The sequence below is a fragment of the Vollenhovia emeryi genome, unplaced genomic scaffold (assembly GCF_000949405.1).
Source record: "Vollenhovia emeryi isolate VEMERY1.0 unplaced genomic scaffold, V.emery_V1.0 DF939265.1, whole genome shotgun sequence".
Classification (NCBI taxonomy): Eukaryota; Metazoa; Arthropoda; class Insecta; order Hymenoptera; family Formicidae; genus Vollenhovia; species Vollenhovia emeryi.
This window is the reverse complement of record NW_011967101.1, coordinates 54,833-78,566: the sequence shown is the minus strand read 5'-3', so window position 1 is coordinate 78,566 and position 23,734 is coordinate 54,833. Positions and strand designations below refer to the sequence as shown.

Here is a 23,734-nt window from a genome sequence, read left to right as displayed (position 1 = left end):
CTCTCGCGGTCGTCGGGTAGTGTCGCATAGTGCACGAGAGCACGGGGACCGAGTGGCGTTTTGTTGCTGCGAGAGAGAGAAATCGCCGTCCAAGGAGGGCACGGACTTCTCGGCGACGTTCGACCGGGCGCGGAAACCATGTCGGACGCGACGGTGGACGAACGGTAACTATCGTCAACGGTCGTCGGCAATTAACGCGAGCCGACCCGACGTCGGTCCCCTGGCACTCGCGACTTCACTTCGCTCCAGTGAAGTCGCCTCCGGCCCTCCTGAAAAAATTATCCCCGTAGCCTCTGATTGTCCTTATTGATTTCTTCTTCTTCCTTTTTCTTTTTTTAGCCCGACATGCGTCTCCCGATTTCGCTCGCACGTCCCGTTTTGTCAATTCGCGACATATGTTTGCATAGACTCGTCATTAACATAATTCTCCTACTTTGGTCGCCGTCCTTTCGTCGTAATTGTTTCGATAACGTTTGCCTCGCGATATCGGGAAACGCGAGTTTGAATACCGCGAGATATCTGGAGATATCTGTCAATCTTTTATTGGTCTGAAGATACGTGTTATTGAATGCATATACATTTTCTTTTTTTTTACAAATTCAGAGCGACACGATGAACTTCTACGTGTCCTCTAAAGGTCTGTGTCCACGATGCTAGAACTTGGATCAAGTTCTAGCACCGTGGACACAGGCCTTAAGACTAGATTTGTTCAATCGAGCAGTTTAATTGTTCGATATAAAGGCTGTATTCAGATGCGGTTGTTTGAAAATTCGTGATGATTTTGCAGAATGACTGATGAGATCGAGGCATTGAAGGCGATTCTGTTAGACAACGAGCTCAACATCAAGGAGAACGATAGGTACACACGTATTTCTGCATCAGGAGAACTTCGTAGAGTATGATTTTCTACGTTAGAAGAAGTGTTGCCCAGTTGTAAATCTGTCAGAGGAAAAAGTTACTCCCGACAGACAGAATTGTACCATATTCCATGCATGCAAATTCCGAATCTTTATGTATGTACTTATCGGAGAGTGTATATCTATTCTCGATAATTTTGCAAAGATATTATCATTGCGTGGAAAACCTTGGGGTGCTATTACATTTGTACGACTTGTTAAGCTCGATTGGCTACAAGCTAGAAAATTTCTGGAGACTCGACAGCTTTTCTATTCCGCAGCCAGTCGACGCGCTTGAAAACTTTGTCGTACGACAAATGCAATATTAGCCTTGGTCGTAATGTGACCGCAATAAGGAATTTAATTGCAACATTCGTAGAAACTGGTTCGCAGATGAACAAGCGCCTGTACGTTGAAGATGCAATACACGATTAAATTTCTTTTTGAGGTCTCAGACGGCGTATTGGTAAGACCAAGATTTCCACGTAATTGTCCTCGAGTCCACCGTGAGTGATCGCCGACTTTTAATTTGCTGCGTCTCCAGACGACGGCTGTCGAATATCAGCTTTCAGAAACTAACGCAATAAGAATGGCACGCGATTAAAATCCCACGTCTCCTGTTAAGGAGTCGCTCTTTATATTGTTTCGATAAGATGTAAAAATTTTATTAATTTATTAATAGAGGAAAGTCCCCTGTTATGAGTTAGGCTGTGAATGTTCAAATTCAATCACAAATATTTTTTTCGCGACGATTACACGATCTAACGATGAATTCTCCACTAAATAGATTTCAATCCTAGAGCAATAAATTCATGGTGAAATCAACGTCTATTAATTTAGCAGAGACTCCGCTATCTCTCATATTAGAAGTCTGTTTCATAAAATAGGCGATTTTCCTGTAATATATATCTTTAAATATACATATCATATTTTTTCAGAATGACTTATTTTGTGCAGAGAAGAAATATGCAAAGAAACATACATATAGATTTGTTACTTTGTACTCACGTATATTTTACTTAATAATGTAAAATATTAATCATTTTTTACATCATTTAATATATTTAATATTAACGCACTGTGTGTATGCGGGTTAATTTAAGTTTGAGTTTAAGCGAAGATTCTTTCGTTCTTCAGATTCTACCGTGTGCTATGAAGAATGAATCTCTGCTTTAAAAATTTAGAGAATATCTTAAATATCTTATATATATAGTATTTATTCCTAACAGCTGATAGTTGAAGATTTAACAACACTAAACATACAAAATGAAAACTTTGATACTAGTTTTATATAGTATTTGTTAAATACACATTTAAAATTAATGGTATTTGGTAATAAGTAGTCATCGATCAAGCTTTGCTTCTTTATTGACTGGCAATGAGTCAACTTCGTAAAGCGCACATATTTTTTTTACGAAGCCAAGAATTTATGTTGATTTGCGTTTCTTTATATTCATTGAAAGCCTATCTGGAATATCAAACTTTTGTGCGCGCGGTGTTGAAAGTTTGTTTCAGCGGACATCTTGCCTCGAATGCATTAATTAATTCTTATATCAGCATACAATGTGTTAATTACAATTTTGCTGCGTTAACTAACCAGTTTGTGGCACGGTGTTGCACGTTAGGTGGATAATTCACAATTTTATCTAACTCTTTTCTGACATGTTTTCAATTAATTATGTATATCTAGAGGAGAACCAGAGTGTATCGAGACGATACTGTTTCCATCAACCGGCGAGGATTCGCAGTCACAATATGTTTGTGTCACGCTGATTGTACGATTACCCTCGGGTTATCCCGATGTCTCGCCGACTATCAATCTGAGAAACCCAAGAGGATTGGACGAGGATACGGTAAAGCTGATGCAATCCGATGCTGAGGCCAAATGCAAGGATTTCATAGGCCAGCCAGTCATGTTCGAATTAATTGAGGTAAGGATTCATTCTTCAGTCTCTTCTTTTTCTTTTAATAATTTTGCTCCCTTTATAATCACTTTGGAAAAAAATGGTAGATCCGTTTGTTAGGTCTGGATAATTCCGTTAATTTATGTTATTATGTATTATATGTATTCATTTATTATTCCCGAAATGAATAACAATCTTAAACTGCACTAATCTCTTTTTTTTAATGTATTTTCTTTTGTATAGAGAAAAGTCCTCTGTTATGAGATAGGAGTCTAATAGTAGGTTTTCAACGTCCAAATTCAATCACAAATCTTGTTACGCAACGATTACACGATCTGACTATCAATTTTTGCACTAAACAGATTTCGCCCCAAGGACAGTAAATTCATGGTGGAACACAGATGACGCCTATTAATTTAGCAGAAACTCCGCTGTCTTATATTAGGAACCTATCGCATAATAGGGGACTTTCCTCTATACATACGTGAATATATGATACATACAATAAAATGTTCTCATAATTCAAATACCAAGATAATAATGCAGTCCCCGCATGTTAATGTCCGAATATTATTTCCTGGGTAAAAAAATGATCAAAACTGAAAAGATATGCAGGGATATGTAGAGTCATTAATCGTTTTAGTTAAATTTTTTTACTTGAGCCTGCAACTGTGTAAAAGGTATTTGTAAACTTTCTTTAAGTTTAGTAATCAATTAACAATAATGATATTTAGCTTACAAATAAGTTAATAGTTCGACAACTTCCAATTTATGGCGATAAATTTTTTCACAAAGTAATATATTGTATTATTTTTAAAATCAAATTAAAAACAATACGCTTCAGCCAATTTAAGATAAAATGCGATGAATACACAGGCAAAATTTCTAATTTGATTTTTATACAAAAAAATTGTAGTTTATAGACTGATTTGTATAACCATTTTCAAAGAATATGAAATATTGTACGTGTAATAATGATAACAATAGTAATTTTTAACTCGTACAATGATAATTTATACATATAATGTTAATTCAGTTAATACGAGAACATCTGACGAGGAGCAATCTCCCTACCGATCAGTGTGCTGTGTGCTTATACGGCTTCCGAGAGGGGGATGAATTTACGAAGACGGAATGCTATCACTATTTTCATTCACACTGTTTGGCGGCACACGTCGCCGCTGCTGAGAGATATTACAGGGAAGAGCAGGAGAAGTTACCGCAGTGGCAACAGGATACTACGAATAAGTTCCAAGTACGCGTTACACATAAAATGTTGCTCTCGTGGATTGTTTTCATCCACTGTTGTAACGTTAATTTCTTACTCCACGTCTGTGTCGTTTACTTCTTCAGGCTTTATGTCCCGTTTGTCGAGAATCTATCAACTGCGACGTTGAGAGCTTGTGGTCAGCGCCGCCGCCGATTGACGTCGAGGCTGCCACCGATTTCTCTGTCACCGCTGAATTGAGGGAACTGCAGAAGCACATGGCCGCTCTGTACTTGCGACAACAACAGCGGGGCGGTATAATCGATTTGGAGGCCGAAGGCGTCAAAATGTTGGTAAGGACGGAGGACGATCCCGCCGCTGCCGCAGAAGAGGTCAGCCCACCTGGCACGAGCTTGAACGCGTATTCGAATACCACCACCATGCAATCGGTTACTCAAGTGGTAAGTAATCAGTCTCGTCTCGATAATCTCGATACGGTGCATCGTACGCACAATATTGTTTTAATGGAACACACCGAGGCCTTAATTTCTACTTTTCACAGTTGAAATCTTGAAATAGAAGCTGGAACTCAGTTAAATACGGCAGTAATGAGTTTGAAATGGACCAATGTTTTTTTCCAAATGTTTCTCTAATTATTACAATAATAGTTTTGTTCCGATGCCAAGTCTTATATTTTCCAAAATTCTGATACATCCGCGGTATCGAAATTGAATTTGATACCTAATACAGATCGATCAAATCGTAAATTCACCGGATTGACTAAACATTGTAACATGTACTTGTTAAAACGAGATAGGATATTCTCCTTATCAACGTTCTGAAAAGCGAATTAATTAAAATTAACGAGGTTCTCAATCAGATGTCGTCAACAAATTTCGTTTAATATAGTAATATAATTTTACTCCTCGCCATCTAACTTTTAAATCTTCAACCTTTATTAAACGAGCATTCTTTGTCGCGGCAGCACTCGAAGCAATCGACGCACCAGTCGCAAAATCACCATCACTCACAGTACCAATCGCGCAATCAGATGCAGCATAATCACGGCCACAACAATCATAATCACGGCCATCGGCATCGGGGTCGCGGTCGGGCCCATTACCGGCGCCACTTTGACAAAGTCAGGCAGACGGAATCTACTCCCAGATGACAATGGGCTCGTGATAAATTCGCCGCCCAAGTCTGCTCTGGTCTCCTCTCCGCTCTTTTGTTCTTGATAAGTCCCGTTTGCGCTTTCGAGCTTTTACTAAATGTATACAATAATCTAGTTAACATTAGTAGCTTAATCAGTATATTACATGGCTGTTTGTCCTCCTCGAATAGTCGCATTGCGATAATAAACTTATAGGTGTCGTTGCTCGACGACAGCATCCCCGTCGCCACGAGGGCGATGGGATGCGTCGCGACTTCTCGTCTGGACTGTCTACGTAGATCGAAGCCGTGGTGCTCTTTCTTCGAACAATTCGTAATCGTACAAAGTAGTTGATATTGTTTCTCTTTAGTTCCTTTCCCTTTCCTATCTTTAGTCTTTAAGTCATACGGAATCTCGTGACATTCAATCCATTTGGTTCTCTTCGTCTTTAGCAAAATATAAATAAACGATGTTCCAAATCTTTAAAAAAAATCGCAAAAATAGCAATCTTTCTCTCAACGTTTAAAAGTATCTCGTAAGATAGAAAGAAAGAGATTACTACACTTTCTTCACGCGTAATATAAATGAATATAAATATTTAAAAAGTTAATCTTCTGTATAAATTAGTTAAATCATATATTTACTAAAAATAGGTAGAAATAGTAATAAAATTTTTTAATAATTATAAAAATTTACTTCCTTTGCTTAATTACTTTTAAGAATAAAAAGGACAATTTTTGTCCTTTATAAGGATTTATCTAAATTACTAAGATTATATATAAAAATATACAACAGTATATAATAATACAATTGAAATAAAAACAGATGCAAGCAAGTCAATGATATATAATGCAAAAATTTACATTTGTACATATAAAACTGTTTGTTTTGTTATAATTGCAGCAAATCTAAACGTAATTCGTTACTATACGAATAAAACGCGAGAATATCCTTAAACTAATTTAGCAGTGCGAATTTTTATATAAAATAAATATATACAACAATTTTTTTGTATGCATACATGTTTACACATATATTTCAGAGCGAACTTCGAAAGACGAAGAGAACCGATAATTCACGCAATAATGATATTACCTTCATGTCCACTGCCGCGAGTACGAATGGTCAAAATCATCTTTCATTATTTCTTTTTTTTTATTTTATCGTCTCTGCTGATTACATGTGCAAACGCTTCTCACTACGTATTAAACGTTACTTATCATTATCTTAATCTTCTATTGTGTTAACAGAAGACCGAGATTTATATTAACAAAGTTCTTAATGTGACCTCGAAGTTTGGAAACGAACATGAGATTTCTGAAAATAATAAAATGTAACGCTTAATATGAAAACGCTTGCGAGAGATGATCACTTTTTTATATAGAATTTCAGATCTAAGAAATTCAAAGAAATATTTTAGGAACAAATTTTCTTTGACAGATTTATCTTTTTATGATGTTAATGTTTGGAAACATCAATCATCTCAATGAAAAGCTTGAAGCAATAATGTTAAAATATTAATCTTGAAGACAAAGACACACAAAATGAGTTTCTCAAACATAAATTCACTTGTCAATTGATAATTTCATTTTCCATGGTTTTTTGGAACTTTTTATCAAAAGAAAATTATCTGTAAATTTGTCAAACAATTTGCGACTAAAATATTTGCTGCTCAACGCAATACGACCTGTAAACGTTCATATTCGACTTTTTAATTTCTTAAGTGTACAAAATCAGACAACATTGAAGAAACGTAACATGCGAATAGTTCGGAACTCGAATTCTTGTATATCAGAGAAAGAGAGAGAGAGAGAGAGAGAGAGAGAGAGAGAGAGAGAGAGAGAGAGAGAGAGAGAGAGTTATGAGAAAAATTAAGCAATCAAAAATTCCTCTTTCATAAAAACAAAGATATTTTATATATTGGTATAAAATTGATATAATCAAAATTAACAGACACAATTTATTGCGTTTTGCGTACGATATTGCCAGCTATATTGTAATTAGTATAATTTCGTAAGTTTAGATTGAACTTAACGAAATTACGCTAATTTCAACTGCTATTTAATTCCGCTTTTGGAATGTTTAGTTACAATTGAAGTGTGTATAGGGTGTCCCAAGAGTCGCTTTACTAAACTTAATTAATCAGAGAGATATCGTCTACGAATATGAATGGAAGGAGTTAGTCTCCCTAAAGATGATTAGTTGGATGGTCCAATCGAAAAAAAAAACAGTCGTAGATACACTGCCGAAAATATTTGTTGAGATAAACACTGTTGTTACGCTATAAAAAAAGCTGTTCAAAGATATTTCTTTTCTTTAACAATTCTTCTAATAATTATCTCTATATTTTTTCGCATTTTTTAATAAACAGAATTTATTACATAACTTTTCCTGCCATCTCTTTAAGAGATTACGAATTTTTTCAGTCATGTGTATATATTGTGTTCTAAAATTTAAAATTGCTTTTTAGTTCACGTTAGGTGAGATTGATATTTATGTTGACATTAATTTTCTCAATAGATCGGTATTCATGATCAAATCTTATATTCAAGACCGTCTTAAGATCATTTTTAGATACTCCATAGCCAATGAAATGTTCCATACAGCATCTTTAAATAAATTCAAGGCGGTATTGAATATAAGAATTATCCAAATAGTATATTTCATCAGATTGCCAGTATTACTCTTAGATCTCACTTGATAAGGACCTAAACCAAAGGTCGAAACGTTGTGAAAACGTATTTAATAAATGTGGCCAGCTGAGGTTGATGGAAACTTGCAATTTTATAAGGATTATCGTTGGAATGTTATTCCTAACAGAATCCATTTTTTTCTTATATGCAAATATCTGCAAAAGAGCTAGTTTGAAAGATTTTTGATCGTATGTGACATCTCAGAAGGCAACTTCGTAAAATATTGACACCGGAGCAACCTTTGGAACACGCTGTATACAGTATATATGAATTGTGCCATTTAATGATTGCTCGCTCACGAAGAAAGTACATGGCACATAAAATTTCCTGCAAACGTTTTACAAATTGATACACTTTAATGTAATGTAAATTTTTTAGATTCCGTCTTTTTACGTCGCTCGCAATTCGAGTTTATAATCGAAATGCTTGCGAACGATAAGCATAGACAATTGTGATAAAAAAAAGAAGAAGCAAGAAATGCATTCATCGTATTTCAAATTTGAGAAAAGAACAAATTTCGTATTAAATACAGCTAAGAATTAAGTCTGTTACTTTAAGTTATTATATATATATATATATACATATATATATATTCCTCTTTCGCAAAGTTCCTCGCATTCTCATTGTATTATATTTATATATAGTTCGATTTACTTTTTTTTTCTCTCGTAAAACTCGAATTTAAGTTTAAGGAGACGAAGGCATCGTCTATTGTAGATACTCCCTTCACTCTATACATATATGTATATGTATATACACATATATACATATATATATCTATTAAATATTATATCGAAGAAAAAAAATTGTTAGTAACCCCCGTTGTGTATAAATTCTTCCACATGAATGTGATACTTACAAAAGGGTAATAGGCTAAAGTAAAAAAGTTTTTAATGTATAAGAATTTCAATAATTTAGGATTTTTCAGGATTTACCCGCAAAAAATTAATAATTTCTTTTATTTAACTTATCCGTTTGTATCTGCTCATGACCTCGGAACGTAATTCGTCAGCTGTTTTATTTTCAACAATTAAATTTTCTATTAAATTTGTAGTTAATAAAATATTGCGAGATTGAAAAAGATCCGAAACTGAAATTTCTAGTACATTTTCTAGTAAAGACTTTTCTGCATTCAAAGTGCATTTTAGACATTTGTATCTAACAGTTTCTCACTTTCCAGTTACGAAATTTGTACGATTTAAATAGCCCAAGAATAGTTTTTATCGTTCGTTTGTTTAACACGGAAATATATCTTATTTAAAGATTCTTATATGTTTTAAATGTGAAAATATCATATAATGGTTATGATAATTAACTTACTCTTACTCTATCTCTATTTGTAAGTATACCAAAGAATGTCGGATCAGTAAGAGAGAAAATAGGAGGCAAAAATCACAGCGATTGACTGTATATGTATACACACATATACATATATATGTGTATGTATACATATACATATATTTAGGAAGTACCTATTTACTCCTTTCTTACGTGTTTTACGTATGTCTGTGATATTTTAGAGAGCGATGGTTTTTATTTAGTTTTTTTTATTACATAATTTTTTTTAACGTACATGTAAATGTCACTGTTCACGAGCAATCCTTGATATGCCTCAAGTGCTTGCCGAATAATACAGAACTTCTGTATAATGCAATGCGTTGCTGCACGATTCCTTCGACTAAAAAAAAGACAGATGTATAACATAAAATTAAATTTTTAGTTGAAAATCTTACGTTCACTTTTGTTACATATAACTGTATCATTATCCAGCATGGAATTAGTGTGAAACTAAGCTGATCTATTATATTATAAGCTCTAGCCTCTCTGTATCTATTACGTAAATGTTTTTTCTCAAGTTTAACTCAATATCTCTAGGTACAACACACACACCGCTTAGTAAAATTTTTTATCATCTTGTGAATTGAAGCAGCTTACATAACTTACATATAGCGTTTTCCCTTTGTATTTTAATACGATTAAGATTCATTGAGACTTTCTTCTGCACTTTCGCTGCAGATCGCCATGAAGATGAAGCTTTTTCATAGCTTTATTAATAGTAGCACTTTCTTAAGCTTCGTATTATAATTTTTGTTAGAAAATTTAATTCCTGAAAATTCATAACTAAGGTGTGATATTATTAATATGTAGGATTTCATTAGTGTCCAGGCGTTTAACATTTAATTGAGCCGCCCTTCTCACGTGGCTTGGCATTAAAAAGAACGAATAATAGAAAATTATCCAAACTTATGAGATGAGGTCATTGAGAAATAACATATATGAATCTTCTAATAACATGTATACATATATATATATATATTTAAATCTTTATCGACATATTTTCAGTGTGTTTATTCGCACTGAATTATGAAAACAATACAATACAAAGTCGAGATAATTATTTCACCGTATTATCCCAACATTGTTATAATACATACATATTATATATGTAATTATATATCTATTGTTAAACGGGATCGATGTAATTCACATTTTTATGATTTGTTTTCCTAGTAGGTTCTATATATCGAGTGGATTCTTAAGTTTACGAGTGGAAGATCAGAAACTTTATCGCGTTCCGTCAAATGCTATGTTGCGAAATGCAAAAAATATTTACGGTGATCTCTTTATTTGTAATATAAGTACACAAGTAAGACGACGTATTGTCGCACGCGTTCTACTTTATTCTGCACATTTTATCTTTAATAAAAAAATATTCGTACAAGTCGCGTACATCTTTGCAGAAGTTTCTTTCCGAGGTTAGCGTGTCTCTACAATTTCTCTCTGATAACAATAACATAAATACTCCATGTCATATTTTGTAATATTGACACTTGTATTACAGCCATTTTTCATATATTAGAACAATAAGTATTATATAACACGCAACTATTGCGCGCGCGGCACCTTACGCAGTTTTGTGATTGATAAGTATTACTGTTTATACTTGTTTGCAAAATGAAGTTCATAGATCTCTTCCATTACCTAGTCGCATTTTTTAACCGATTTCGATATTATAAACCGAGTGTCGAATACAAAAATGGGAATAAATATATAATGTATGATAAATAACAGTTATATAATATATCCAAAAATAACAAATAAATATTAATGTCATTTTACAACCTTCTCTCACACACTTCAACGAATACTGCCATTGATAATACTATCGAAACATCCGTTTAGCATATAGTAATACCTATAGCCTTCTATATTTATTTTGTCACATATAGTATATAATCCTAAAATTAAAATCAATTGAATACGATATATATGAGTATATCGTATAAAATGAACGTGTAATTACTTACTGAGGCTGTATTCTATTCGCATATTCGCGAACAGGAAGTAAGCCTCGGAACTATGTAGAATCTCTCGAAGGAGACAACGCATTGACAACGGAATGATCTTTCTGTTGGCTCAATATGTTGCATTGGTGCCGAAGTATCTCCATCTTCGATCGCAGCGCGTTTAGTTCGTCTTGCATCGGCGAGCCGAAGTCTTTGCTTCGCGCGAGAACGTTGGCAGCATTGTTCAATAATACTGAATTTACAGGAGACGGCGACAGCATATCGAGCGAGATCGAGGAAGTGTTAGTGCTGTTGCTGTCACCGTATCCTTCATCAATACTTTCGTCGGCTACTCTAGTTACCGATTTCAGTCGATCCTGTAAATCCTATAAAGTGCATAACAAAATTTAAACTGCGAATCCCATTAGCAATACTGCTTTTTAATCAACCAAACATGGAATAATTTACTACAATGTCTGTATAGTATCAGAAATTACCTTGTTTTTCGACAGAATTTTCAGGTATTCTCTCAAAGACTGTTCTGTTTTATTCTTCTGAAAAAAATAGAAAAGAGCTCAGTGCATAGCGATTTCATTTTACAAGAGAAACTATTACCTGTGATTTTGTATTATTATAACATTACACACAAGTAAAAAGAAAAGGATGATTTTAGCGAATGATATAAAAATACATACCATAATGCCAAGCTGACCGTTGGTCTGCTTGCAGTAGATTTTCCGCTCCAGATTCTTTATCTTTGCCTTCTCTTCTCTGAGTTTCTTAAGCAGAGCACTGTTCGCTTTATACGACAAGGTCTTGAAGCGTTTATTCTCGTTGGCGAGGTCCTGCATGGCACTCAGTTTCTCCTCGGATTCCGCGTTCTTGGCTTTCAGCAGCTTGTACTGCGCTATCATTTTGGTCAGCTGTAGCCTCAGATGAGCTATCGCGTCCTCCACTTGACTCTGCTCTCGCTTGGACGCCAATAACGAGGTCTGCAGCGCCTCGTTCTCGGACCTCAGCTTCTGCATTTCGAACTGCGTTTTCCGTAACAGATCGGCGGTCTCGTTCCTCTCCGTCTCGGACTTCTGCGTGCTCTCCTCCATGGACGAGATCAGGACGCGCTGCTTGCTCAGCGTGTTTTCCATCGACATCCTGGCCATTTCGTTGCCCAGCAGACGTTGCTCCAGCGTCTTGAGTTCGGCCTTGGTGTTTCGCAATTCGTCCTCGGTCGCCTCCAGCACCATGGACATGTCTGTCGGGCTGCCCGTCGAGTTTCCGTCCACTGCGTCTTGCGCCGCATTGATAGACCGGATGTGTGACTGCAGGTCCTTCATCGTATCTCGCATCTCTTGCTTCTCCCTCTGATATTGCTGCGCGAGCTCGGTGTACTCGTTGCTCAGTTTCTTATAATTGGCACTTATCTCCGCGATCGCGCGCTGCCGTTGCTTAAGTATACTCTGGTACGTGTCTATCTCCACCTGCAGGCTCTTCTTGCTGGCCATCAGGATGTGCACTTGCGACTGGTACCACTTGGCGGAAGTCTCCGCGGCGGACAGACGATTATTGGTGTCGGTCAGCGTGTTCTGTAGCTTCTGCTTGTCCTGCAGCACCGTCTGCATCTCCACGAACAGCTCGGTGACCTTGCCCTTGAGACCCTGATTCGCGGCGATCCGGGCGTTCAGGTCGATCCGCACGTTCTCCAAGTCGACGCGCAGCCGCTCGTTCTCCAACTCCAGCAGGGCCACGCGCTTGGACAGCTCGATGTTGGAGACGTCGGGCGTGGACAGGTGTCGCAGATGGAACTCGTCGCTGATCAACTGGAGCGAGTCCGTCGAGGTCACGGAATCCAATTCCCCTCGGAACGAGTCGGACAGATTGTCCATCGTGTCGATTTCACGGCGCGGCTCAATTTAATCGTGAATTATCGCTGCGTCCATGTTATCCATGTAGTCAGTAGGAAGCGAGCACCTGAATGGGCACAATAATTTCTATTAATAATCAGTAACTAATACTTGTGTGTTTGGAGCAACGAGGCTTTGATTATCGCAGTTGGTGTTCCATTAACGTGAAGCGAAGGGCAAACCGCTGACCAAAATCGTGTACACCAATGCCTGCTAATGTCCAGTGGGCATTACTTTATCTTATTATCGTGTTTTATCTTGTTTTATCTTTTTAATCTCTTTAGATTCTTCATGATGCCCTAGCAAACGTAACGTGGAGTAAACTTGGAGTAAGAGAGAACCACAACTGGTAGCTTTTGGCGTAAGGGAACTAAAATATACGAGCTGCGGCAGGAGTGAGAAATAAAATTGATTGATTTCCTTACTCCTAATCCAGGTTTGCTCCATGCATTGTAGACGCACAAGATTGATCGACGAGAGCCTAACCCCCGGAGGTTTGTTCGTCGAGGGACTCGCGGTTCTCGTGCCGAGAGTAGAGTGTATCTTTCTCTGGGTGAACAGGCGGACTTCCTCGGATTATGAACGAAATGACATCCGTGATCGCGCAGCGTTTGACGTTTCCACGTCGTTGACAGGTGTCACTCGCACTTAGAATCTCGTCGCGGGCGAGCACGAGACGCGCAGCGACGTACCACCTGCGATTTCGCCATCCTCAGTTAGCCGCGAGCACCGTTTCGCACGCTGCGCCGTCGCTCGGCGATGTCAGCGGTCGAAATCACGTAAAACTAACAACAATAAATCCGATCTGATCAATTAACGTCCCCGCAGCGCGCCGCCATTTTGATTCCGTCCAGAGCTGCACTACCTGTGCTCAGCTCTGTACCACCTGCACACTTTCCCTCTTCTCTTTCAAAAGGGGACGGACAGACTATCGAAAGATTAATTTGACAGTACGCTACGTTGCAAGTCCCGATACCTTTTAATCCCTTCAGTCTTTAATTATAAAAATGCGCGCGAAAGATGGGACGTCTTCAAGTTTAAATTTGACAGGGTCTTGTTAAAGCATCTGTTAGCGGGGCATGCATAGAATATAAATACGAATATAAATAATCTTTATTTATTGTTCTCTCCGGACGTCTAACTCACATGTGGGAAATAAATAATTATTATAATTATTAAATAATCTATTCTAAAACCATCTAGCCTACGTACTTCTTGGAATGCAACTTTGAATACGATAAATTTCACATATGCAGCAACTAAGACAGAGCAATTACATGTATATTTTGTACTATGTAATACGTGACAGATCTCGGAGATATCTCGTCGATTTTCGGGAAACGAGAAGAATCAAACGTGCAATATAAATGTGCATGCATCCCAGAATCCTACTTGACGGAATAATTATTCCTTTCTTTCGCGACCTCGCGATTATGATCAACATTTGACGAAATGGAAATCACAGAGCTGCTATGTTATAATTAAATTATTACGGCAAACTGGCGGCTTCCTCTGTGGACCTGCACAAACGGACAGTGTAATTTTATAATTTGTGTATATAAATAATGTGCACAATACGTGTGTGAAAGACAGTTGAAGTTACAGTACTTGGTGAATATTCTACTTACTTGTCGACAGCCTTACTAGGAGTATTATTTGAAGAGCCTTGTACAGCTATGTCTAAAACAGCTTTTTGCCCTGTAAAATAAAACAAAACGTTCCCCAATGCGGAGTCAAATAACTGGAGTAGCTATGAAATTAAGTGAATAGAAGTAAGCATATAATAATGACTGTATTACTTACTTTAAGTACTTATAGTTAATATAAGACATAATTACAAATATAAGTATATTTAAATATAACTTTGTCTTAATTTTTTTTAAACCACTTTTGGCTTTAAATATACTAAATGTACAACTTTTATACGAAATATATATTTGTTATTTTGCAACAGTTACCGTGTATGTGCTGATACAATGCCGGTGACCAGCTGTAACTGTTAGGACTAGGGATAGTGTTTTCCGCTATAGCAGTGTTTGTAGACGTTGACGTACTCTCTTGCGCCAACGACAGTGGAACGGAACTTCCACTGGCAGTGCAAGCGTTGTTCTTTGCATCGGACAAAGTACTCTTTCTGTGCATCAAATATGAAATATGACGAGTTAAAATTATTAAGCAGTGCATATTCTTTTATTTGTGATTTATTTATGGTACTTTGTCTTCACTATTTTTACGGCTACTCCACACCTCACCTTGATTTTGCGCCACAAGCAGTCGCATCTTTCTGCGAGCTCGGCGACAATTGAATGGCTTCGAGTAACTGGTCAAACTCGAATATCTTGCTACTGTCATTTATTAAATTCATGCTAGTGGACGAGCTCGGTGACGATTGGCGCCGAGATAGTAAATGCTTCGACATGATTTTGTTACTGTCTAGGAGTACTGAAACAATATGTTTGTCATTGCTTTCGTAATCCTGTTATTTTTTATCATAAATAGTATTAGTCTGACAGTATAAATTTGCTAACGTTATCAGACTTAAGTTTTCTGAAGTCTTTAAAAATAGTACATTTTCAAATAATACTTTTTACTTCAGTTATTTTAGTTTCACATTCGTTGTGAGAACCGCTACTGTCGACTCAATATTATTTCCTCCGGTATAATTTTACTCACCGTTTGGCACTATCAGATCTAGACGCAGTCTAGACGACTCCACGTCGCGACTGATTTTATTAGCTACTGGCAGCTTTGGAATATCATTTTCGCAGTCTATTGAATTGGAACGCGTCGCTGGTTCGGATCTGGTTATTTGACCACCAGAAGCCATTGTCGCAGCTAGCTCCGATTGGCAGATGCCTGGCAGTCGGTTCAATTTGGCCTTAGCGCCGCATAGCGCCTGCGGCTGAGAATAGTGAAAAGCGCAGTTAGAATGCTTGTTGTCGGTACTTAAATTTAAATCGTTGCAAACGGAAGTGTCGAGCTCAGGGTGCTTGTGCGAATACATCGCCGTCGCGGTAGATTGCATCGAAGTGCTGCAGTGCAACGGACTGGAGCTGCGACGTCGTAGACTCGCGAGCGGGCTCCTGGAATCGCAACCCCCGTCTTGTTGACCAAGACACAAAGAGTTCCATGCTGAATTTTTATCCTGCATCTCGAACAAGTGCAGCAGCATAATTTCCCTCAACCTAAATAACAAGATATTCTGTTGTTATTGAGTCATTTGATTTTATTGAGTTACTTGAGTCATTGTATGATCGTACTTTGACTTAATTACAAACTTAATGCAATGGTTTTTCTCTTGTCCCAATAACTGGATTAAATTTGATATGATAAAAGATTAATATTTCACATAAATCATTGTCTGTCTAATATTCAATTAATTAAAGAAATGTTTTATATCGGTACAAAACTAGATTTCTACCAAAATCTATTTTCCCATTAAGCCAAGAGGTAAAATTTCGTTCTTGTGATAGACTAAAAATATAAATTTATGTAAAATCAATCATCTACTCCTTGAACATTGTGTAATTCCATTTAAATAATTATTTTATAATATTTGTAGTTGACTCATACATTCTTTTTCCTACTGTTTCAATATTACGATTATGGTAAATATACCTGCATGTATCTGTGACGGTATCCCTATTGTTTTGTTGCTTAGTACGCTGCTTGTTTTGAACCCACGATGCAAGAGATTTTGCAACGTCAACGTCGTTCTCCCCTAAAAATATTCTGATTTATTGCTATTGTAAGCAAATTTATATTAATCAGTCCTATTTATCCTATACTTTTTCGTTTATCTTTTTTATGAGAATCATTTTAATGTGTTTAATGCGTATTAATATCAAGTTGCTACATTTATTAAAAATATGTAATAATGGTAAACGCAGTTACAAATGTTATTTGACAAATACGAGGTCTCCGCTATATCCGAATAATTAAAGTAATTTTTTGTAAATAGAAGTGTTCTTTCATGTACGTGAAAACGTGACATCAGAATAGTTTAACTAAAGATAACTGGAATTACGATTAGAATAGAGAAATTTAAAAAATTTATATTTTGTGTTAATTATATGTAAGATATACACGCATTAAGAGTTAAAATACAAGTGATTTAAAATGTGCGAAGCAAATCGAATTTGGATATTGAGATAAAGGTAGGATCCTACGAGGCCGCATAAAAGCTATTAATGATGGATGTAGGGACTTCTTTCACACATTCTTCATCTTGTCTCTGATTCGTAGGTTTGTCGCTTTCGATATCTTTATCGACCGTGCACATTCGCCGTCCTTGCTTGTCTCCGCACGAATCTCTATTCAAGCTACCACCTAATTTTGCAATACACCGATTAACTTACCGAACATACATCTTTCATTAATTATCGAGACTCATACAATCGCATGTTACCTCAGTTAACAAGCTTTGAATCTTAAAAGCCTCGTTATTTAATGTCTTTCTTTTACAATGTAAAATATATCAAGATACGTTATTGTTCTGTCTTATAACGTTACATTTTCGTTTATGTATATATAGTTTACATACCCGACATCGTCTCGTCATCCACGTCATTTTCGTCATTCGTCAAATCCAAGAGCGTGATGTTGGGTTCGTTGCGTTCGCACTCGTCCATATAAATGTCGTGTTCGCTCAATTCCTATGGACACAACGATAAGGGATTATTTTCGATAAAGTTAAAAACTGGCAATGGCGCAAGTAGGAAGACTATACTCACTCCACTGTCGCTGCTGCTGCTGCTGCTGGACGAGAGATTCAACGTCGGCGACAAATGACAATAGAATGACGACGGGGAACGGACGCCGGTGTTGGCAGTCTGGCACTCTCCCGGAGACGCGTTATTGGCGCAACGTTGCGCAGCTACGCCCTCCGCGACGTTTGAGCCGTTGGCTCGATGCGCGCTACTGGTCATCGACGATAACGTCGATGCAGACAGCAGAGGATCGCTGGCGCTATTATTGGATAACAGATTCAGCGGCTTCTGACTGAGCACATTGGGCGACGAATACGGCGAAGAAGCCAGGTGAATCCCCACGGCTTGACGTTCCCCGAGCGCCATGTCGTTGACACGGCGTGGCGATGAGGAACTCTCGGCCTCGATAATGTTCAGATTGCTGTTGGCACGGTGCGTCTTCAACGTCTTCGATGACAATGTCGACGTAGAGCCGAGGGTGTGCATACTCGAGAGCTCGCCCAGATCGCACATCGACAGCAATTGATCCCCCGGTATCGTTGAGTTGCCAATATTACTAGGAAGCGTAGTCGGTATCGATCTATCACCAAAAATACGCTTTATTACTATAGAACATCTACTTGCGCTCAGAATTTTGAGAGCTGAGGAAAAAATGATAAAACTCTTCATTTAAGATGTACTTAAAATGCATGAGAAGATTCTAATCTAATTGACAGTAGATGCAGCATCGATACCTCACTGGTGTTCCATTCGTAGTGGGATACGCGTCGATCGTTCGTGTATTCGAACTGGTCATAGCATCGCCTACATCCTGTTGTTGCTGCGGAGATAAAGGCGATGCATTCACAGTTGCTCCGCACACCGCAGTGCCACTAGTGGCTCTGGTAGCCGCCATCGCATTACGAGAAATTTCTATCGCTAGTCTCTGTGCGTAAAAAGAAGTATTTATTTAACATATAAAATTTTATGAAGTGTACAAACATTTTTTCTAGGAGATCAATGAGTATCAAACTATATGAATGTACGTGCCAGATTAGTTAGAATTAATTCGTGTCTTTTTTGTTATACACTTTGTGATTTACCTTAAAATTGTAATACAGGTCGTTTTAAACGACTTACCTCCTTCAATTCGTTAATCTGAGTGATATATTGATTTTGGACTGTCAATAATTGGCTAATGTACCATTGTTGGTCTCTGCAGCGTTGATAAAATGTCGGTGGTCGTACTTGGAATCTGCCAAGACATAAAATAATTATATATAATTTGATATTAAATATTAAATAACATATTGCTTTGTAGCATTGTGTTTCTACTGATTGTACAATTTCAATCTGTACAAAAGCTACACAGATAAAAATTTCTCATGTGAATATAAATAGTTAAAAAGACAAAACAATTGCAAGTAAATTTCGTCTTGCAACATCGATTAAGAAATACTGTTTTAAAAAGTAAAGACCTACCTCAATATAAGGGTATCCAATTCTGTATTTAAGTAACCTTCTGTCGCGAGTAAGTCTAGCCGAAAGAATCTGTTATATCCCCAACATTCGCCAATCTCGAAATCTGATGCAAATTCACGAACGATATTTTTACTCGTATCGCGGGAGCCTTGATGGATCATTTCAACTCTGTATTCGTATCTATTAAAAAAAAAGTAATAGAACGTCAATTGTATTCCATACTTTTTAGCGTATAGTCGATAATTTTTAGTACAATTTATTATACACTATGAGAAATGTACAAGTCGTCATTTGTGAATTTACTTTGAGGTCTCTGGCAGTCCAGCGCTGAGCTCCAAAAATACTGACAAATAATTTCCGCGTACAACTCCGTTGCCATCCGGATATACTTTCAAACGCCAGCACAGCCCATTCACGTGCAAAGGCGCAGAATATACCGGGTCAGCTTTAAGTTGAAGTTGAGTGAAGTTTTGCATGGCAAATGTGGCACTGTCGTAGCCCGGCACAATTTCACTGGAATAAAATAACGTTTCATATCTGAAGGATCCTATTACATTCGTGTGATGCAAAAATCTCATGTATAATCAGTCATTACATTAGCCTTCAGAGCTAGCCTTACCTATGAAAATCGGCAGGTACTGGCGCGGTAACGAAACTCGTCATCGGTTTTTTGCGAACTTGGTGTATCTTGCGAGAGAGCTCGGCGCTTTTAACAATCAATTCGGAGCGCGTGCACGTATGCAACTGATACTCCACTTCTTGTAACAGAGCCTCCAGCTGCTCGGTTTCCAGGGTCAACGAATTCTTCTGACCCATCAGGGTCAGCAGCTTGGCTTTCAGCTGAGAATCCAGGCGAGCTATCATTAATTCTATCGCGTTTCTGATCTCCCTGACCCTCTCGTCCTTCGCCGCTCTCACCGACTCGACGTTTCTCTCCTAATAACAAACGAGCTTGTGTCTTGGCACGTTTCCAATTTTTGTAGACTTGAAAGCTTATCAAACACAACGTACCACTTCTTGAACAAGGCTGATCAATTCCATGAGCCGCCTATTTAACTGACCTACTTCCGCTTTTATCTGGGTAACATGTTGCTCGTACACGTCTTCTAAAGGCTTAAACGTGTGTCCCGAGTGGGTGCCTCCCCACAGGGCGCACTGGTGACAAATACATTTGCGGCAGGTCCAGCAGTACACAGATAACTTCTCCTGATGCGCCGCACATCTGTGGCAATAATAAATAAATAGCAAACAAATAACAGAACAAAAGTTCTATAGGCATTATAAAAAAGGAAAACGAGTTTCTAAATTTACAAAAACAAACATACGTCTCTAAACATTCAGAATACTATCTCACACCTGTCTCTGTTGGAATCGTCGTGCCGAAAGTTAGATATGCAAACAGCTTGCAGTGTATCGAGCTGCTGGGTGACCTCCTCGACCCAACGACAATTCACCAGTTCGTGTAAGTGGAGAGAGGCCCGGCAGTGAGGGCACTGGGAACGCTGCTCCGTCAGCCACCTTCTAATGCAGGTGTAACAACACAATTTGCTGCAGTGCGGGCAGAGATGCGCATCTCTCAGCTTTTCCATACAAATAAAACATCGGAAGACCTCCGCCAACGTCTACAACGAAGCACAGTAAGCCTTTTTACTCGCCACTCCAATGGTAAGTTGCAAGGCGGTTGTTATGAAAGTATTTTTAAACAACAATTAAAATACTTGGCCGATCTAACATGCAGGCAGTGGTGTAGTTCTTTCGTGACATATTGTTTAAGGAAGTAATTATTAGGTATAATGGTATATAATTTTACTTTATAAAAACGTTTCGGCTCCGAAACGTTGTAAATAAATGAATATAGTGCCAGTTTGGTTGACGCATGTACATCAAAGTATTTTTATCTCTTTTGTTTGAATATTGCTGGCGACAAGAAGACTTTTATTGTTGATATATAATTTTATCGTCATTGATTTTATTATTAATGTAGAGAAAAGTCCTCTATTATGAGACAGTAGGTTTTCAACATCAAAATTTAATGACAAATCTTTATTTACGATTACACAATCTAACAATGAATTTTCCACCAAGTAGTTTTCATTCCGAGGGCAATAAATTAACAATGGAACCAATAGACGTTGCCTGTTAATTTAGCAAAAACCCTGCTATCTCGTATTAGGAGTTTGTCCACGACAGTGGACCTTCCTCTATGTTAAACAATTTTAATCCAACTTAAATCCATAAAATTCAGCACCTACCTAGAGATACAAGTAACAAACTTACTTATTAACGGCATTGTTAGTTAAAAATTGGAAATAAAAAATGGAAATTAAGATACTAAATCCAAAATAGTTAAAGACATCCTGGAGCTCTTAGGTTTTACGGCAGAAATATCGTAAATTTCCAGTAGTGGGGAAAGACATTAAGGCCCGGTTTTTCATTTTTCTGGTTAACCAGAGATCGGCCGATTCTCTGTCTCGTCTTAGATAATAACAGAAGCAGATGGAGAGAGTAGACTTCTATATCTAATAAACTTCTGATCAACGGTTAACCAGAAAATGAAAATCCCGGGCCCCAAGAGTGCCGCGATTGTCATTATACGCTTCACGCGGCAGATCCGCTCCTTTTCCAGCTACGGCCTTCTCACGCTCTTTGTACTCGAAGCGGAGTAAGATCGCAGCTAGAACGAGAACGGGTCCCCGTTGCAGGCTCGACCTCGACGCTAACCTCGACGCTGTGGTCGTCCGCGAGTTTGGAGGAGACCGACGGGTCCCGGCTGGCCATCCTTCGTTCGAGGCACGTTGCGCACGAGTGAAGTGAAGTTACGTTATCGGCGAGTATCGACCAGCTAGCTCACGGAGCGTGCCGTCCGCGAGCGTTCGCGAGGCACATGTCCCAGAATTGGATCACCGCGACGCGTTCGGTCCGGCGGCGTCGGTCGCACGAGGCATCGCGCTCGATCGCGAGCTCGCGCGGTCTCGGCCGCGACGGTGCTCGTTGCGGTCTCCCTCGCGGGCAGGAGCGGGCCGTACACGTCAACTCTCGTCTCGTCGGCGTTTACGAATTTTAGGGAGAAAAGCACCGTTAGCCGTCACCTCCCGCATACGCTCCGTAAACAGCGTGTGACAGCGGGACGGAAGGCAGGCGTTCCGAAAAACGGGGGCACACCGCCTCCGCGCATGACCACTACGTCCGCTACCGAGAAGATACAAATTGTAGATAGAGGTTGATCTTATTTTCACTTTTCGCGCGCGGGCTCGATCATAAATCTTTAAGCCCGTATCAGACTATACGGATTGAAGCCAACGGCACACGACACTATTTTTCCTATTGGATTGCTTACGAGAGCCAATCAGGATTTAGCTTTAAGTCACCTGGTCGAAAACTCTGCATCCTGATTCGCTCTCGTAAGCAATCCAGTAGGAAAAATAGTATCGCGTACTGTTTGCTTGAGATTAAAGCTGCAGCTTTCGCGAGAAGATCAAAATGATCCGGATTAAAATGACCCTGTGCTATGATTGGTCAAATCTGGAATTTCATTGAATACAATTTCAATGTGATGCTACGAAATTTCAGATTTGACCAATCATAGCACATGGTCATTAATCCGGATCATTTTGATCTTCTCGCGAAAGCAGCCTAGATTGAAATTTGACCAATTAGAGTTACTGAACTTGAAGCCCATATCAGACTACGGATTAAAGCCAACGGCATACGATACTATTTTTCCTACTGGATTTCTTACGAGAGCCAATCAGGATTCAGCTTTGAGTCATCTGATCAAAAATTGTGCACTCTGATTGGCTCTCGTAAGCAATCCAGTAGGAAAAATAGTACCGTGTGCCGTTGGCTTTAGATTGGGATTTGACCAATTGCAGTAAAAGCTACTAAACTTGAGATTAGTAAACTTTACTGTGATTGGTCAAATTTCAACCTAATTCCAATTTCAATACGTAGTGTGACACGGGCTTTAGGCTTGTTCGCATCGCATGCCCTAACACGCTCCTGTTTGCCCCAACGACCAATACCGTCACTTAAATCGTAAATAAAATAACATATCTTTTTTCTCTAGCGTGAACTTGTGAAAAGTGAAAAATTTTATTGAATAAATAATACTTAAACTCGTCGTGATTGATGAAGATTTATGACTGAGCCCCAGAAATTACCCGTGCCTCGGTGTGTATCATTTTATCCCTCGTTTAACATACAGGATGTGTTCGAAAATGGATTTAGTTACTGCCAGTGAAAACAGTATAGTTGGTAGCAATGAAAATTACTGGTGCTGCGTTTTTCGCACGCCAGTAAAGTCAGTATGGCTGGGGATGTGTTCGAAAATGGATTTAGTTACTGCCAGTGAAAACAGTATAGTTGGTAGCAATGAAAATTACTGGTGCTGCGTTTTTCGCACGCCAGTAAAGTCAGTAAGGCTGGGTCTACATTTGGATGTCGTAAGTCGTGTCGGAAGGAATTGACCAATCACAGTTCATTATTCGACTTACGACATCCAATGTAGACCCAGCCTTACTGAC

General features: G+C 38.3%; 3 protein-coding genes across 5 annotated transcripts; 1 reads left to right on the top strand and 2 right to left on the bottom strand.

Annotated features, from left to right (window-relative positions):
* The first annotated feature begins 46 nt into the window (after positions 1-46).
* On the top strand, positions 47-13,459 carry LOC105559534 (E3 ubiquitin-protein ligase RNF25). Of its 3 annotated transcripts, none has more exons than XM_012007897.1 (6): positions 47-164; positions 788-859; positions 2,587-2,827; positions 3,837-4,055; positions 4,154-4,468; positions 13,326-13,459. In XM_012007897.1, the coding sequence occupies exons 1-6, from the start codon at positions 139-141 to the stop codon at positions 13,392-13,394; spliced, it is 942 nt and encodes a 313-aa protein (XP_011863287.1). In that variant the 5' UTR covers positions 47-138; the 3' UTR covers positions 13,395-13,459. The 3 variants fall into 3 exon arrangements, with proteins under 3 accessions (XP_011863287.1, XP_011863286.1, XP_011863288.1); XM_012007896.1 differs by lacking the exon at positions 13,326-13,459 and adding an exon at positions 4,993-5,509; XM_012007898.1 differs by lacking the exon at positions 13,326-13,459 and adding an exon at positions 4,570-4,974.
* LOC105559535 (CAP-Gly domain-containing linker protein 1-like) lies at positions 10,135-13,901 on the bottom strand. Its single transcript, XM_012007899.1, has 4 exons — positions 13,467-13,901; positions 11,836-13,108; positions 11,638-11,694; positions 10,135-11,526 (listed from the first exon to the last, which is right to left on the bottom strand). Exons 2-4 carry the CDS (start codon positions 13,021-13,023, stop codon positions 11,212-11,214), a joined length of 1,560 nt encoding a protein of 519 aa, XP_011863289.1. The 5' UTR covers positions 13,024-13,108; positions 13,467-13,901; the 3' UTR covers positions 10,135-11,211.
* A 241-nt stretch (positions 13,902-14,142) lies between these two features.
* Positions 14,143-22,447, bottom strand: LOC105559530 (E3 ubiquitin-protein ligase TRIM37-like). Its single transcript, XM_012007889.1, has 16 exons — positions 21,933-22,447; positions 20,568-20,833; positions 20,223-20,433; positions 19,831-20,147; positions 19,515-19,724; positions 19,212-19,391; positions 18,870-18,984; positions 18,485-18,675; positions 17,775-18,330; positions 17,585-17,696; positions 16,660-16,762; positions 15,715-16,226; positions 15,294-15,483; positions 15,000-15,175; positions 14,670-14,739; positions 14,143-14,561 (listed from the first exon to the last, which is right to left on the bottom strand). The coding sequence occupies exons 1-16, from the start codon at positions 21,987-21,989 to the stop codon at positions 14,531-14,533; spliced, it is 3,297 nt and encodes a 1,098-aa protein (XP_011863279.1). The 5' UTR covers positions 21,990-22,447; the 3' UTR covers positions 14,143-14,530.
* Between the last annotated feature and the right edge of the window lie 1,287 nt (positions 22,448-23,734).

Coding starts and splice junctions, on each gene's coding strand:
- LOC105559530 (XM_012007889.1), bottom strand. CDS start 21,989: ATGGCCAGCCGGGACCCGTCGGTCTCCTCCAAACTCGCGGACGACCAC. Junction 18,331..18,484: donor ACGAATGGAACACCAGTGAG/GTATCGATGCTG, acceptor TTTTGGTGATAG/ATCGATACCGACTACGCTTC. Junction 16,763..17,584: donor GGATGACGAGACGATGTCGG/GTATGTAAACTA, acceptor GAATATTTTTAG/GGGAGAACGACGTTGACGTT.
- LOC105559534 (XM_012007896.1), top strand. CDS start 139: ATGTCGGACGCGACGGTGGACGAACG. Junction 165..787: donor GACGCGACGGTGGACGAACG/GTAACTATCGTC, acceptor ATGATTTTGCAG/AATGACTGATGAGATCGAGG. Junction 4,056..4,153: donor ATACTACGAATAAGTTCCAA/GTACGCGTTACA, acceptor TTACTTCTTCAG/GCTTTATGTCCCGTTTGTCG.
- LOC105559535 (XM_012007899.1), bottom strand. CDS start 13,023: ATGGACAATCTGTCCGACTCGTTCCGAGGGGAATTGGATTCCGTGACC. Junction 11,695..11,835: donor ACGGTCAGCTTGGCATTATG/GTATGTATTTTT, acceptor TATTTTTTTCAG/AAGAATAAAACAGAACAGTC. Junction 11,527..11,637: donor AAATTCTGTCGAAAAACAAG/GTAATTTCTGAT, acceptor TGCACTTTATAG/GATTTACAGGATCGACTGAA.